General features: G+C 44.0%; 1 protein-coding gene across 3 annotated transcripts in view; it reads left to right on the forward strand.

The window, feature by feature from the left end:
• The window catches only part of TAF5L (TATA-box binding protein associated factor 5 like), a 196,620-nt gene that overhangs the window by 93,812 nt on the left and 88,323 nt on the right, over window positions 1–14,485 (forward strand). For 2 of the 3 annotated variants that reach the window (XM_029594171.1, XM_029594170.1), the window contains one exon: window positions 2,348–2,452. In XM_029594171.1, the coding sequence (XP_029450031.1) occupies window positions 2,348–2,452 (105 nt within the window). Of the gene's footprint in view, window positions 1–2,344; window positions 2,453–14,485 lie in introns of those variants that run through there. The other variant, XM_029594172.1, reaches the window with a different exon arrangement.

The raw sequence follows: 14,485 nt of genomic DNA on the forward strand, positions 1-14,485 counted from the left end.
CAAATTCTGTAGGAAAACCTGCTCAGATTGCCATACACCTGGGGCTGGGGTTGAAGATTCATCTTTCAGAAGGACAATGATTCTAAGCACAAAATAAAAACAATGGAATAGCTCAGCAAGAAGAAATTTTAATGTCCTCAAGTGGCCCTGTCCTGAATCAAACAGTAAGGCTGTGGTAAGATTTGAAGACTGCAGTCGACAATTCCCAGCCAGCTTGAAAGAGCTTGTGCTTTTCTGCTGAGAAAAATGGACACAAACTGTGCTATCCCACTGTACAAAGGTGACTTCCACGAAGTACTGAGTCAAGAGATGTGAAGACTTATGCAGTCAAGATGTCTTGCTGCTTTTTATCCTTAATTACTTTTGGAATATTTCTATATTCTTTCATGATGAAAGTATAATGTATGTTGTATAGCTCGGTGAAAAACTTATTTAAATGTATTTTGATTTTTTTTTAAACAATGTGAAAAATATACAAGGATGTGAAGACTTACAAGGCACTGTATTATGCTCCTTTGTGCTTTCATTTACAGCTTATTTCCAGCAGGATATGCCTTTTCCAGAGAAGATTGCATCATGGATACTTGACAAGTAGAGCAGATAGACTAGACAGCCCCCAGGGGTACTTTACTGCTCATGGCAGTAAAGTACCCCTTCTGGGTTTGTATTTTTCCACAAAAATCTAATTGTCAATCCACCTGGCATACAATTAATATGGAAAGACTACAGGTAACATGCCTAATATTGTCCTCTCTTCTCCAGGACCATCCTTTTTGCTTTTTCCCATTTCCTCCACCTCATCCTGTTCCATCTTTGCATAGTCTTCTCCCTCCACATTTCTTAATCCTTATCTTCTCCCTGCCTTTTTCCCCCCATTTTTCTCACAAGCATCCCAATGCTTATATTCCCCCCTCCTCCTTAGAACACAGGCTACCACAGTCTCTTCTCTCCCTCTTCCCCATACCCGGAGGCATGAGGCACTGATCACATTCTAACCATTCCATTCAGCTCCTATTTCTCAACCTTTTCCCTCCTATTCCCATCAACCCCTGTATGCGCACTACTTTTTGAAATGAGGTTTACAGTGATTGGCTGTAGGCAGCATCAGAAAGTAGGGAGATGCTGGAAAAGAAAGCAAACCTCTTCTCCCTCCTGCACACACCTAACAGCAGGACTGCAGAAGATGGGTCAGATGACTCGATCAGCTTTTGCTATTGGCTGCAGGAGGCAGGTAGACAAGAGGACTTCTGATTCAGTTGACTGGGTGCAGATAAACAGGAAGTGGAATTAGAAGGCAGATAAATTATAAACTGCAGAGAGAGATAGAAGCTGTGCTCAGGAGGGATTGAAACTGGATGCCAAAAAGTGATTTTTAGTAATTGGAAACTTTTTTGGAATTGAGTCTTGTTTGAGGAATGGCAAGGTTTGATATCTAATATTGCTTCCTTTTGAAGAGTTAATTGCAGGAGGGAGTTCTCCTCCTTAAAAAAAATTTCCCCAGTTTTTATAATATTGGGGTAATTTATTTTTCAATTTCATTGGAAGAAACTGTATTAGGTTGTGAGAATGAGGATTGTTGGTGTTTTGGGGGGGAAAAGCATTGTTATAATTTAAATGGCTTTAATAGAAATATTTTAAATCCCGCACTATATCTACAAAACCTAGGCAGGTTACAATAAAATAATATAGATAATAGTTTCTTGTCAGCTTTCTTCTAGTTCAAGGAACATATAACCTAAAACATAAGAGGATAATGTATGTTGTCTGGATTATAAGGTAGTGGGATTTGCTTATTTTCTGAAGCAACTGTTTACCTATTGCCCTCAAGAGTTTGGTTCAGATCCCTAGAGGCTAGAAATGACGTAAAGGGTGCTTGGGGTCATCCTGCACAGAGCAACCACCATGCCTTAATAAAAGGCATGGTGGTTGCTGCCCCTAACAGAAGTCATGGGGGGTAACATGCACAGAGTGGCAGTTACAATCATACACAGCTTGCTGGGCAGACTGGTTGGACCATTTGGTCTTTATCTGCCTATGTTATGTAAGGAATGACTTCAGGGTATCCAAGAAAGATGCCCACATATAAAAATGTATCATTAAGCTAGTGATCTTGTCTGTACATTAATTTTTATTATGGTGGAAGCTTTTTAAAAAGCAAGCTGGTGTACACTGATTTCCCTTCTAAAATTTTGTACTGTTGTACATCTTAACATCTTTGATTCTAGTTTACTTTTGATCTAAACTGAATAAATTTAATGTTGGCTGAGCAAATGTACAATCTGATTCTTTGTTACTTGAAATAACCCAAATGATACATTTTTATTTTTTTTTGTTGCTGACTCTGCAGTTCAAACTGAGTCTGGGTGCGCCAACAGTGTGTCCTCCGCTCCTTGCCAGGCAGAGCCACTGCAGTATGAGGCACAGTTTGGAAGATTCCGGAACTTTCTTTCAGGTGAGCTAGAAGTTGGGACTAGGTGCTCTTTTAATGCTTACATTCTTAGAACAGAGGTTTTAATGCATTTTATTTTTGTCAAAGCAAAATAGTCTTTATGAATTTTTCATAACTTGGAATTAAAAGGAAAATGCTTCAATTTTTTCCAATTTATATAACTTGTATCGAAAATGGATCAATATGAAATTTTTACATGGAACTTCAATTTTCTGTTGTGTGTTTCTGCATTTTGGGATGAGCTCTTGTCCTTGCATTGTGGACAATGGCTTTTGAAGTCACATTGCTGAGGGGACATTGCTGTAATGCCAACTACTCCTTGTTTGCAGTTCAGAGTACCAGTTTAGCAAGTTAGAAGGCAGCAAAAGAAAGCAGGGTTCACCTTATACAGTAAAAAATGTGCTGTATTTATAGGTTCGGTTTACAGCCTTTCTGCTTTAATTTATATAGTTTGTAAACTTAAATGCAATACTGTTTACTAGTGTGTAGCAGATGGACTCAGGACCAATGGGTATAGTGTGCTCCTGATAGCAGTTGGAGATGGAGCCAGATTTCAATCTGACGTCACCCCTAGTACACATACCCCTGCAGGAAGCTCTGCTCTTCAGTATTTCTGTCTCCATAGCAGTTCCGGGACTCTATACACGCTTGCACAGTGTTAGAGTATTCTAACCAAAGAAATCCAAAACAAAGAAGAAATCTTACCTCTACAGATGAGACCCTCTCTCCTGCGGTGATACCTACAGGTCCCTCCCCCAGTTGAGAATTCCTGAGGTGATTTCCGCGATCCCTCAGAGGTAGGCCTCAGTCCAGCAGCTGGTTCCTGGCGTGGACTTAGCCCCCCCCCCCCCTGGCAACAGGTGCGGCTGAGAGGCAGCAGGTGCAACTTCGAGCACGGCGGTGAAGGGAGGAAGGGGAAATTCCCCCAGGAACGGAAAAATAACCCTTGCTGTAGTTACACTGTTAGGTTCCATATTAGGAGCTACCACCCAGGAAAAAGATCTAGGCATCATAGTGGATAATACTTTAAAATTGTTGGCTCAGTGTGCTGCAGCAGTCAAAAAACCAAACAATGTTAGGTTGGAGAAGGTACAGAGAAGGGCTACCAAAATGATAAAGGGGATGGAACAGTTCCCCTATGAGGAAAGGCTGAAGAGGTTAGGGCTGTTCAGCTTGGAGAAGACAGCTGAGGGGGGATATGATAGAGGTCTTTAAGATCATGAGAGATCTTGAATGAGTAGATGTGACTTGGTTATTTACACTTTTGAATAATAGAAGGACTAGGGGGCACTCCATGAAGTTAGCAAGTAGCACATTTAAGACTAATCGGAGAAAATTATTTTTCACTCAACGCACAATAAAGCTCTGGAACTTGTTGCCAGAGGAGGTGGTTAGTGCAGTTAGTGTAGCTGGGTTCAAAAAAGGTTTGGATAAGTTCTTGGAGGAGACATCCATTAATGGCTATTAATCAAGTTTACTTAGGGAATAGCTACTGTTATTAATTGCATCTGTAGCATGGGATCTTCTTAGTGGTTGGGTAATTGCCAGGTTCTTGTGGCCTGGTTTGGCCTCTGTTGGAAACAGGATGCTGGGCTTGATGGACCCTTGGTCTGACCCAGCATGGCAATTTCTTAGGTTCTTGTGAACCATGAGGCGGTTCTTCGCCAAAGGTGAACTATCAGACCTCATGGCTCACAGCTTGAAAGAGCTCTCTATCCCAGGCCACGAGTGCCACAGTGGAACCGAAGATGAACCCCTTCCTCAAGGGACTTCGTCAGGCCTCCTGCCATTTCCCTTTGCTGCAAACCATTCAACAACTGATTGACCTGGAATGGGAGGCTCCGGAGGTCACGTTCAAGGGGGCATGGACCCTGGCAGCCCTATACCCCCTGGACCCCACTGCCAAAGAGCTCCTGGCATTCCCCAAAGTGGATGCCATGGTTTGCGTGGTCTCAAAGCGCACTACCATCCCAGTCGAGGGAGGAGCAGCACTCAAGGATGCCCAGTACAGACATCTGGAATTCATCCTCAGTCATTCGACATATCAACTATGTCAGTACAGATCACGACCTGCTGTGCTGTGGTGACACGCACCTGTTTATCAAAGCCCAGAAACGCCACCACACCCATTGAAGACCTAGAACCAGCAGTATCATTCCTCACGGATGCGACATCCGACCTGGCACCGCAGCCAGAGGCGTTTCGTCTGTTGTGGCAGCCAGAAGGCAACTCTGGCTCCGAAGCTGGTCAGCTGGCGCGACGTCCAAGACGAGACTCATGAGAGTGCCTTTTAAGGGAACCCGCCTGTTCAGAAGTGAACTGGAGAAGTTAGCCAACAAATGGGGCGGCTACCAGAGGACAAGAGCAAGAGAAGCCAGCGCCCCCCCCCCCCCCCCCCCGAATTTCTAAGGGCAGGGGATTACAGCGCTTCAAACTGTACAAAAATACATATCAAGCATCTCGCCCCACAGGCAGGGGCCAGTTCTTTCGGAACAAACACAGCAAAAGGGGAGCCGGCGTGGGTCCAGGCCCCAGCTGCACCCCACAATGAAGATCAGCGACCCATCCACAGGAAGAAGCCACAGGGGGTAGACTTGGCCTGTTCTACCAAAGATGGATCGAGAGAACTTCGGACAAGTGGGTCCTACCTATCATTCGAGAGGGATATTATATGGACTTTCACAACAAATTGTGAAATCTCCCTGCCATGACTCTTCCAAGAGGACGGCAGTGGAAACCACACTGACCAAATTGCTCGACTTAAAGGCCATAACGCCGGTGCCCACGCATCAACAAAATAAATTCCATCTATTTTATCGTTCCCAAGAAAGAGGCTACGTTCCGGCCCATCCAGTACCTCAAGTCCGACAACCGCCACCTGAGGGTACCTCGCTTCCACATGGAAGCCCTATGCTCAATCATAAGGGTGATACAGCCAGGAGAATTTCTCACATCCCTGGATCTGTCAGAAGCCTACCTGCACATCCCGGTCCATCACGAGCATCAGCGTTTTTTACGCATCACGATCCTGGACCACCACTACCAGTTCCAGGCACTACCCTTTGGGCTAGCCACAGCTCTCCGAACGTTCACCAAAATCATGGTTGTAGTGGTGACACTGAGGAAAGAAGGAATCCTCGTACACCCATATCTGGACGATTGGCTGATCAGGGCAAAATCCCCAGGGGAAAGTCATCAGGCGACCACAAGAGTCAAAACTCTACAGGAGAACCTTGGGTGGGTGGTCAACACAAACAAGAGCTGTCTGCAGACCTCCCAATCTCTGGAATTACCTGGGAGTCCGGGTCGACACCAGACAAGGTCATTCTGACTCCAAGGAGAACACTGATGAACCAATTGCAAAACCTGTTAAGCAGTCTTTGCCCCAAGGTGTGGGACTACTTCCAAATCCTCTGTCTCATAACATCCACACGGGAAGAGGTCCCATGGGCAAGAGCTCACATGCGACGCCCCCCCCCCCCCCCCCAACAGCGTTCCCTACTGTCACGATGGAATCAGATGTCCCAGAACTACTCCATTCGCCTCCAGCTCACAGAGGAAGTTCGAACCCAGCTACAGTGGTGGCTATAAGAAGACCATCTGAGCAAGGGAGTAAGGCTATCCCCGCCAACCTGTATCCTGCTCACCATGGATGCGAGGGTGGGGAGCCCACTGCCAGGAACTAACCGCCCAGGGGTAATGGGACAAAGTCGGGATAGAACATCAACCGACTGGAAGCACAGGCAGTCAGGCTAGCCTGCCTACAGTTCAGTCACAGACTCCGGGGCAAATCGGTCCGAGTCATGTCGGACAACGTCACAACAGTTGCCTACATCAACTGCCAGGGAGGAACCACAAGCCAACAGGTGTCCCTGGAAATAGACCCCCTAATGGCTTGGGCGGAATCAAACCTACAAGAGATCTCAGCCGCCCACATCGCGGAAAAAGACGTCACTGCGGATTACCTCAGCAGAGAAAGTCTAGACATAGGGGAATGGAGGCTGTCGACCACAGCCTTCCAGTTGATAGTAAACCGCTGGGGAACACCAGCCATGGACCTCCTGGCAACCCGGTCAAACGCCCAAGTTTCCAACTTCTTCAGTCACAGACGGGAACCACAATCCCAAGGGATCGATGCCCTCGTCCAGGCCTGCCCACAGGAAATCCTGCTATACACCTTTCCTCTGTGGCCGCTACTGGGCAGGATCATCCGCAAGATTGAACACCACAGGGGACCAGTACTTCTAGTGGCCCCGGACTGGCCAAGAAGGCTGTGGTACGCAGACACGTGAAGACTACTGACACGGAGCCCTCTCCCTCTACCTCCACACAGGGCTCTGCTCTAACAAGGCCCGATCCTCCACGAATGACCCAACTCTATTCTCTTTTATGGTCTGGCCATTGAGAGGACACGCCTGAAGAAGAGCGGATACTTGGGGGCGGTGATTGACACTCTGTGACACTCTGCTCCAAGCACGCAAGTTTTCCACATTTCTAACCTACATACGAATATGGAGAATATTCGAAGCCTGGTGTGAAGACCGCAACATCCTCCCGCGAACAGTCAAAATTTCCACGATTCTAGAATTCCTGCAGAAGGGGTTGTCTCTCAACTCCATCAAAGTTCGGGTGGCCACTTTGGCCTGCTACAGAGCCAAGGTGGAGGGCGGCAGCCTAGCCTCTCACCCAGACGACTCTCGCTTCATGAAAGGGGACAAACAGATCTAACCACCCCTAAAGTGGCCGGTACCTTTATGGAATCTCAATCTAGTCCTAGACTTCCTCGCAGGAGCCTCCTTCAAACCCACCTGCGGTCTGTCCCTCCGACTACTAACATTGAAGACTGCATTTCTAGTGGCAGTCTGCTCGACCCTTCACATCTCAGAGCTTCAAGCACTGTCTTGTCGAACTGTTCCTCAGGTTCATACCAGGATCCATACAGTTACACACTGTCCCCTCTTTCCTCCCAAAAGTGGTTTCTCACTCTCCATCTAAATCAAACCATCTCGCTGCCATCGCCAGACGAGCATAAGGACTCGGAAGAATCTCGCCGCCTTCGCCATCTTAATGTTGGCAGACTCCTAGTCTGATACCTGGAAAGGTCGGAATCCGTACAAAAGACGGGAGCACCTGTTCGTCCTTCACAGTGGGAAGAAACAAGGGGAAGCGGCCTCACGGGCAACAATTGCCTGCTGGATCAAAGAAGTTATCAAGGTGGCCTACATAGACAGGCAAGCCTCCACCTCTACAAGTCCAGGCCCATTCCACTAGAGCCCAGGCAATGTCCCGGGCGGAAACAAAGATGCTGTCACCTGCCGAGATCTGTCGGGCGATGAGTTGGTCCTCCATTCACACCTTCTCTAGGTTCTACTGTTTGGATGTTCAGGCTCGGGAGGACACAGCATTCGCAAGGGCAGTACTAAGTCGGCCACGGGCAGCCTCCCACCCGGTTCAGGAGTAGCTTTTGTACATCCCATTGGTCCTGAGTCCATCTGCTACACGCTAGGAAATGGAGAAATTATTTACCTGATTATTTCGTTTTCCTTAGTGTAGACAGATGGGTTCAACATCCCGCACATGGCTGCCGACAAACACGGAAACCTCAGGTGACAATCCCCGAGAGCAACTTCCCACTAAGACACCCAGACCTACCGGGTGTCGGCGTTTCTCGGTTGAGTGCACTGGCGGTCTCCAGCTATAATCATAAACCAGTTCAGGTTAATCACGTTAACCAAGTTATTAAAGTTAATCAAGTTATTCAGTCACACACATCTATCCACAATTGCTTTTCGAAGAGAATACTGAGGAGCATGGTGTCCTGCAGGGGTATATGTACTAGGGCTGACGTCAGATTGAAATATGACCGTCTCCAACTGCTATTAGGAGCACACTATACCCAATGGTCCTGAGTCCATCTGTCTACACTAAGGAAAGCGAAATTATCAGGTAAGTAATTTCTCCAATATACCTGTATCACAGCAACACTTTCCATTTCAGTGTTTTATAGAATGCTAGGTTTAATCCGGTTAGTATTTATTTCTAAAGTGCTCCTAGATGTATGCAGCATGATACAGATACATGACAGTCCCTTCTCCATGGAGCTTTGTCTAATCAAGGAAAATAAGAACCTTTAGCCTAGTGGTTAAGATTTAAATGCAGTCTCTAAAAGGTGAGGTTTTTTTTAGACTGGATCTGAATATGGCCAGAGAGCATGAGACACGAGGATAAGTGTTTAGATTATTAGACATACGGTTTATACTGCAGAAAGGCAAATAAACAGACATAGCATTTTCTAGCAGACAATACATTGCAAATCCAGCAAACAAATGACAGCAAAAACTAGGCGAGCAAATCTAAAAGGTGGATTTTAAGCCTGAAACTAGGGGATGCGTGAATGTCAGGCTTGCGCACACCAAGCAGATCTTAAAAACCTCAAGGATATGTGCATATCTCCCAGAGTATGCGAATCTCAAAGGTTTTTTTTTAGAGGGGGGGGCAGGGAGTGGTCATGATCTGGGTGTTTCAGGGCAGGAACCTAATATGTGCATGTAAATACTTATATGATCTGGCATGCCCAGAGAACCCCTGCCACATAACTTTACTTCTACTATGGATGACTTTGATCAGATCATCAATGTCAAATTATTACAAGGAGAGGCCCAATTACTTCTTGGGGTACTCTGCACACAAAAATTGAAAATTCTGCATGTTTTATATTGGTCAAAATAACACAACAGGACCAGTCTTTAATTTAAAATGTAATACAGAAAAAAGTTATTTCTTAAAGATGCAGTTTTTGGGGTTTTTTTGGTTTTTTTTTTTATATTTTGAGCAGAATTTCCCTAGAAATACATTGTAAGAGTGTCCCTTCTACTCTCTCTCTCCCTACTCCCCTGGCCAGTCTCCTTTCATTTTGCTTTCTCAGGCTTCCCCAACTTTTTCACCTTCCACTTCCAGACTTTGACCCCTCTCTACTGCCCCTCACACAGGTGCTCTGTCTCTCATATGCATATTACACGCTCCTTCACAATCTCCTCACATATATTCTATCTCTCCCTGGCACACACAGCCTTTCAGTCTAACACATACGACCTCTAAACACAGACTCGTTCTCACTGGGGCCTGCTCCATCTTTGCTGCAAGCAGGATGGACTCCACTCATGGCCGCTGGGACCTGTACACTCTTCGCTATGATGGAGCACGCCTAGGCATGCTCAGTTCTGCAGTAGCGCAGAATTCCCCCAGGAGTAGGCCCAATTGAAATCTTTACAGCAACACAATATCACTTTGCAAACATGCATAATAGGGTAAATAACAAGCACAGGAATTTAATTCAACTTAATACACTGCTTTGTAGCTTGAAACTCTAAATCAATCTGGGTGAACATTTTATCAAAATCAAGGATTACCAAAATTGGTCAAGTTATTTCATTATAATTTCATACTATTGCTCAAGCCTCAAAAATAAAAATAATTCTCATTAATGCAGTATCAGAAATGCTCCCCGTTGAAGTGCAGGACCTCTGAGGCAAGCAAAGCTCCAAAGTTTCAATGCATGGATGAGACAATGGTGCAAAGAGGAGGGTTTTAGATATGTTAGGAACTGGGCTTCATTTTGGGAAGAGGGGCTTCCGAAAGGATGGGCTCCACCTTAACCAGAGTGGAACCAGGCTGTAGTACAACTTTTAAACTAGATAGGGGAAAGCCGATAATCGCTCAGAAGCATGTGGTTTGGAATGATGTATCTTTGAAGGATACTAAGAGAGCAGCGAAAATTGAGTATCCCAGCAGAGAGATTACAATAAAGGCCCCTGGTCCCCTTTGGCATTTAAGTAAAATGCAGAAAGATTCCAAATTACCCCATCAACTGATGAGCAGGTTGTTAATACTAACAAGAAACAATCCCCTAGATTCATCAAAATGTGATAACGCCTGCGCTAAGAAAAAGGACCGTGTTTATTGAAATTTTAGAATTACCACACCACGTGAGAACATACCGCTTCGCATCGATTATATTGCATGGTGTGGTAAACTTTTTGCATCTCCGAGAGAGAGACTATCTATAAGGCCTTCATAGTAGGCAAGTATTTTATATCTCTAGAAGGGGCATCAAATAGCTCAAGGTGGCTTTAGGGGCCAGTTTTGCATGCAGAATGAGACTTATGAACAGCACAGTACACCTCTGTGAAGATTTGACGTCATTTGGAGTGAGGAAAGTCTCAAAGATGAAATTTTGTACTGTTCTCGGCCTAGCTTGATATCAAATGAAGTCAAATCTTCACAGAGGAGTACTGTGCTGTTCATACGTCTCGCTCTGCATTGAAAACTGGCTCCTAAACCAACACCTCACCTCAATCTATTTGATGCCCCTCGTATAGGCATATAAATAGTTAATACTCTGTGAGAGCCTCCCCAGAGGTGCTCGCTCTCTTCCCCCCCCCCCCCCCCCCCCAAGCCCAGAAATGGCCGAAATGCAATTCCCAAAATCTTTCGTGAATTGCATTATGGCAGTTTTGGGCATATCGCACAGCTTAACACCTAGAAAAAAAATGTAACTATTTCTGGCAGTAGTAGTAAGTTGTTCCTGGAAAAGAACTTACTCCTTCCCACACAATTTGGCTTCAGGAAACAACTAAACACTGAATCTCTACTCCTATCATTAAATGACAGTGCTCAAAGGATTTGACAACGGCCACAGCTATCTTCTAGTCCTACTAGACCTATCAGCAGCCTTAGACACTGTAAACCATTCAATTCTAATCAACCGTCTCTCCGAAATCGGCGTAAATGAAAAAACCCTACAATGGTTCTCATCCTACCTATCACAAAGGACCTACCAGGTGTCAATCAACGACACCCTTTCAAAGAAAATAAACTTTGAAACTGGAGTTCCCCAAGGCTCTGCACTATCTGCGACACTCTTCAACGTTTATCTTCTCCCGATATGCCACTTCCTCTCAAACCTTAAACTGACTCACTTCATATATGCTGATGACATCTAATTACTTATCCCAATACACAAATCTCTGGAAGATACCTACAAAAAAAAAAACTACCTCACCAAAATAAAGCAACTACTAACCAACGTGAGACTTATCCTCAACATTGATAAGACAGAAATAATCATGCTGGATAGGTAGAACAACCCTCCGCACCTACCACCACTCAATATAATGAATCATGAGACTGCAATCTCCCCTGTCACCCATGCCCGCAACCTAGGCGTCATAATTAACAAGGAACTATCATTCAAGAACCACATCTCCGCAAAAATCAAAGACTGATATCACCAACTCCTAACCCTTCGACACCTAAAACCTTTCCTTTCCCCCAACGACTTCAGAACAGTCCTCCAACTACTCATCTTCTCCACCCTGGATTACTGCAACTCCCTGCTATTCAACTTACCTCTCACCACCAGCCGACCTCTCCAAATCCTTCAAAACACAGCCGCCAGAATATTCGCAGGAACGAAAAAATACGATCACATTACTCCAACTCTCATCTCACTACACTGGCTCCCAATAAAATACAGGATAGACTACAAAATACTATCCATAATACACAAAATAACTTATGAAAAACAAACAAATTGGCTAAGTGCATCCATAAAACTCCACTCACCAAACCAAAATCTCCGTTCATCTAACAAAGGTCTATTAAAAATTCCACCTGCTCGTCACCAACTTACCTCAACTCGGAAGAGAACCATATCCCTAGGAAGCCCCGAACTATGGAACTCCCTCCCTCCCAACCGAACTGAGAACACAACAAAACTTAAACCTTCAAAAAAGAACTAAAAACTTGGATGTTCACCATAGCCTACCAAAACACCCTATGACTCTATGCTACAACTTCCCTCCCTACCTGCCCATATAAACATTCAGAACCAATCAAAAGCACGTAAGCTAACCCATAAAATTTAATAACCAAACTATGTTTAGAACGACTAAGATCACCATGTCAACAAGCATATGAATTTTTGGACACTGTTAAACATCGAAACTTTGTAAACCATTGTGATGGCGAAACCGGACGGTATTTAAAACTCGATAGATAAACATGTGAGATTGCCCCTCACTTTTATAAATCCAGCCCAAACTCCACCCTAATCCTGCTCTTCCCAAAATTTGCATTCGTGCTGTGCAGTAGAGTTATCGCTTGTTAATACCGTAATGCACTTTGAATGACCCTGATACTTTGAAATGTCTATATACAAATGCTAGAAGCCTAAAAGAAATAAGATGGGAGCATTAGTGTATAGCACTGGATGAAGAGGTTGATATTACTGGCATCTCAGAGACTCAGTAGGATGAGGATAATCAATAGGGCATTGTGATACTAGGGAGCAAATTATATAAAAAAGATAGGATGGATCAGATTGGTGAAGGGGTGGCGCTATGTTAGAAAGCATTGTCAAACAGGATAAAAGTTCTGCAGGAAAAAAATGCAATGTTGAATCTTTATGGATAGAAATTCCTGGTGAAAAAGGGAATAAAATAGTAATGGGGTGTGTATTACCATCCATCTGGCCAGAATGAACTAACCATGACATGCTAAAAGAAATTAGAGAAGCTAACAAAATCAACAGCACAGTAATGGGTGATTTTTTTAATTACTTCTCTAGAATGTCCTGATGTAACATTCATTCAGTCAATACTAGGGTAAAATTCCTAGATGTAATATTGCTTCATGGAGCAGCTGGGACAAGAAACAACCAGAGGGGAAACTATTTTAGATCTAATCCTTAATGGAACACAGGATTTGGTTTGAGAGGCAAGTGTTGGAGCCACTTGACAATAGTGATCACAACATTATCAAATTTGATTTAATAACCGGAGGGAGCTCAAAAAAGAAATCTACTACAACAGCATTTAACTTTGAAAAAGGTGACTATGATAAAATGAGGAAAATGGTTAGAAAAAATCTGAAAGGAGCAACATCAAAGGTTAAGAGTTTAGCTCAGGCATGGATGTTTAAAAAATACCCTCTTGGAAGCCCAGAACAGATGTATTCCACGCATTTAGAAAAAGGGTGGAAAGAAGGCTAAAGAACTTCCGGCATGGTTGAAAGGTGAGGTGAAAGGCTAAAATATCTAAAAACATCTTTCAAGAAATGGAAGAGGTATCCAAATGAAGAAAATAGGAAACCACATAAGCACTGGCAAGTCAGATGCAAAGCATTGTTAAGGAAGGCAAAGAGAATTTGAAAAGAAACCTGCTGTGGAAGCAAAAACTCATAATAAAGACTAACAGGTACATTCAAAGTAAAAAGCCTGTGAGGGAGTCGGACCATTTAGATGATCCAGGGGTAAGAGGGGCACTTAGGAATGACTAAGCCATAGCAAAGAGCCTAAATGAATTCTTTGCTTTAGTATTCATTGAGGAAGATGAGAGATGTACCCATACCAGAAGTGATGTTTCAGAGGAACTGAAACAAATCTCTGTGAACCTGGAACATGTATTAGAGCAAATTGACTAAAGAGTAGCAAATCACCTGGACCCGATGGTGGTATAGATCCCAGAGTACTGAAAGAATTGAGAAATCAAATTGCGGACCTACTATTAGCAATTTGTAAACCTTCAATAGCATCTATGGTACCTGAAGACTGAAGGGTTGCCAATGTAACGCAAGTTTTAAAAAAAAAAAAAAGGGGTTAAGGGGTGATTTAGGAAATTAGACCAGTGAGTCTGACGTCTGTGCCATGCAAAATGGTAGAAACTATTATAAAAACAAAATTTGTTGAACATGTAGATAATCATAGTTTAATGGGACCTAGCCAATATGGATTTAGCCAAGGAAAGTCTTGCCTCAGAAATTTGCTACACTTTTTTGGAGGGCGTAAACAAACCAGGATAAAGGTGAGCCAGTTGATATACTGTATCTGGATTTCCAGAAAGCATTTGACAAAGTCCTTCATGAGAGACTTAGGAAATTAGAAAGTTGTGAGAGAGGTGGCAGTGTCCTATTGTGGACTGACAACTGGTTAAAAGAGAAAACAAAAATTAGGGCTAAATGGTAAATTTTCCTAATGGA

Source organism: Rhinatrema bivittatum, chromosome 3, assembly GCF_901001135.1.
Source record: "Rhinatrema bivittatum chromosome 3, aRhiBiv1.1, whole genome shotgun sequence".
Lineage (NCBI taxonomy): Eukaryota > Metazoa > Chordata > Amphibia > Gymnophiona > Rhinatrematidae > Rhinatrema > Rhinatrema bivittatum.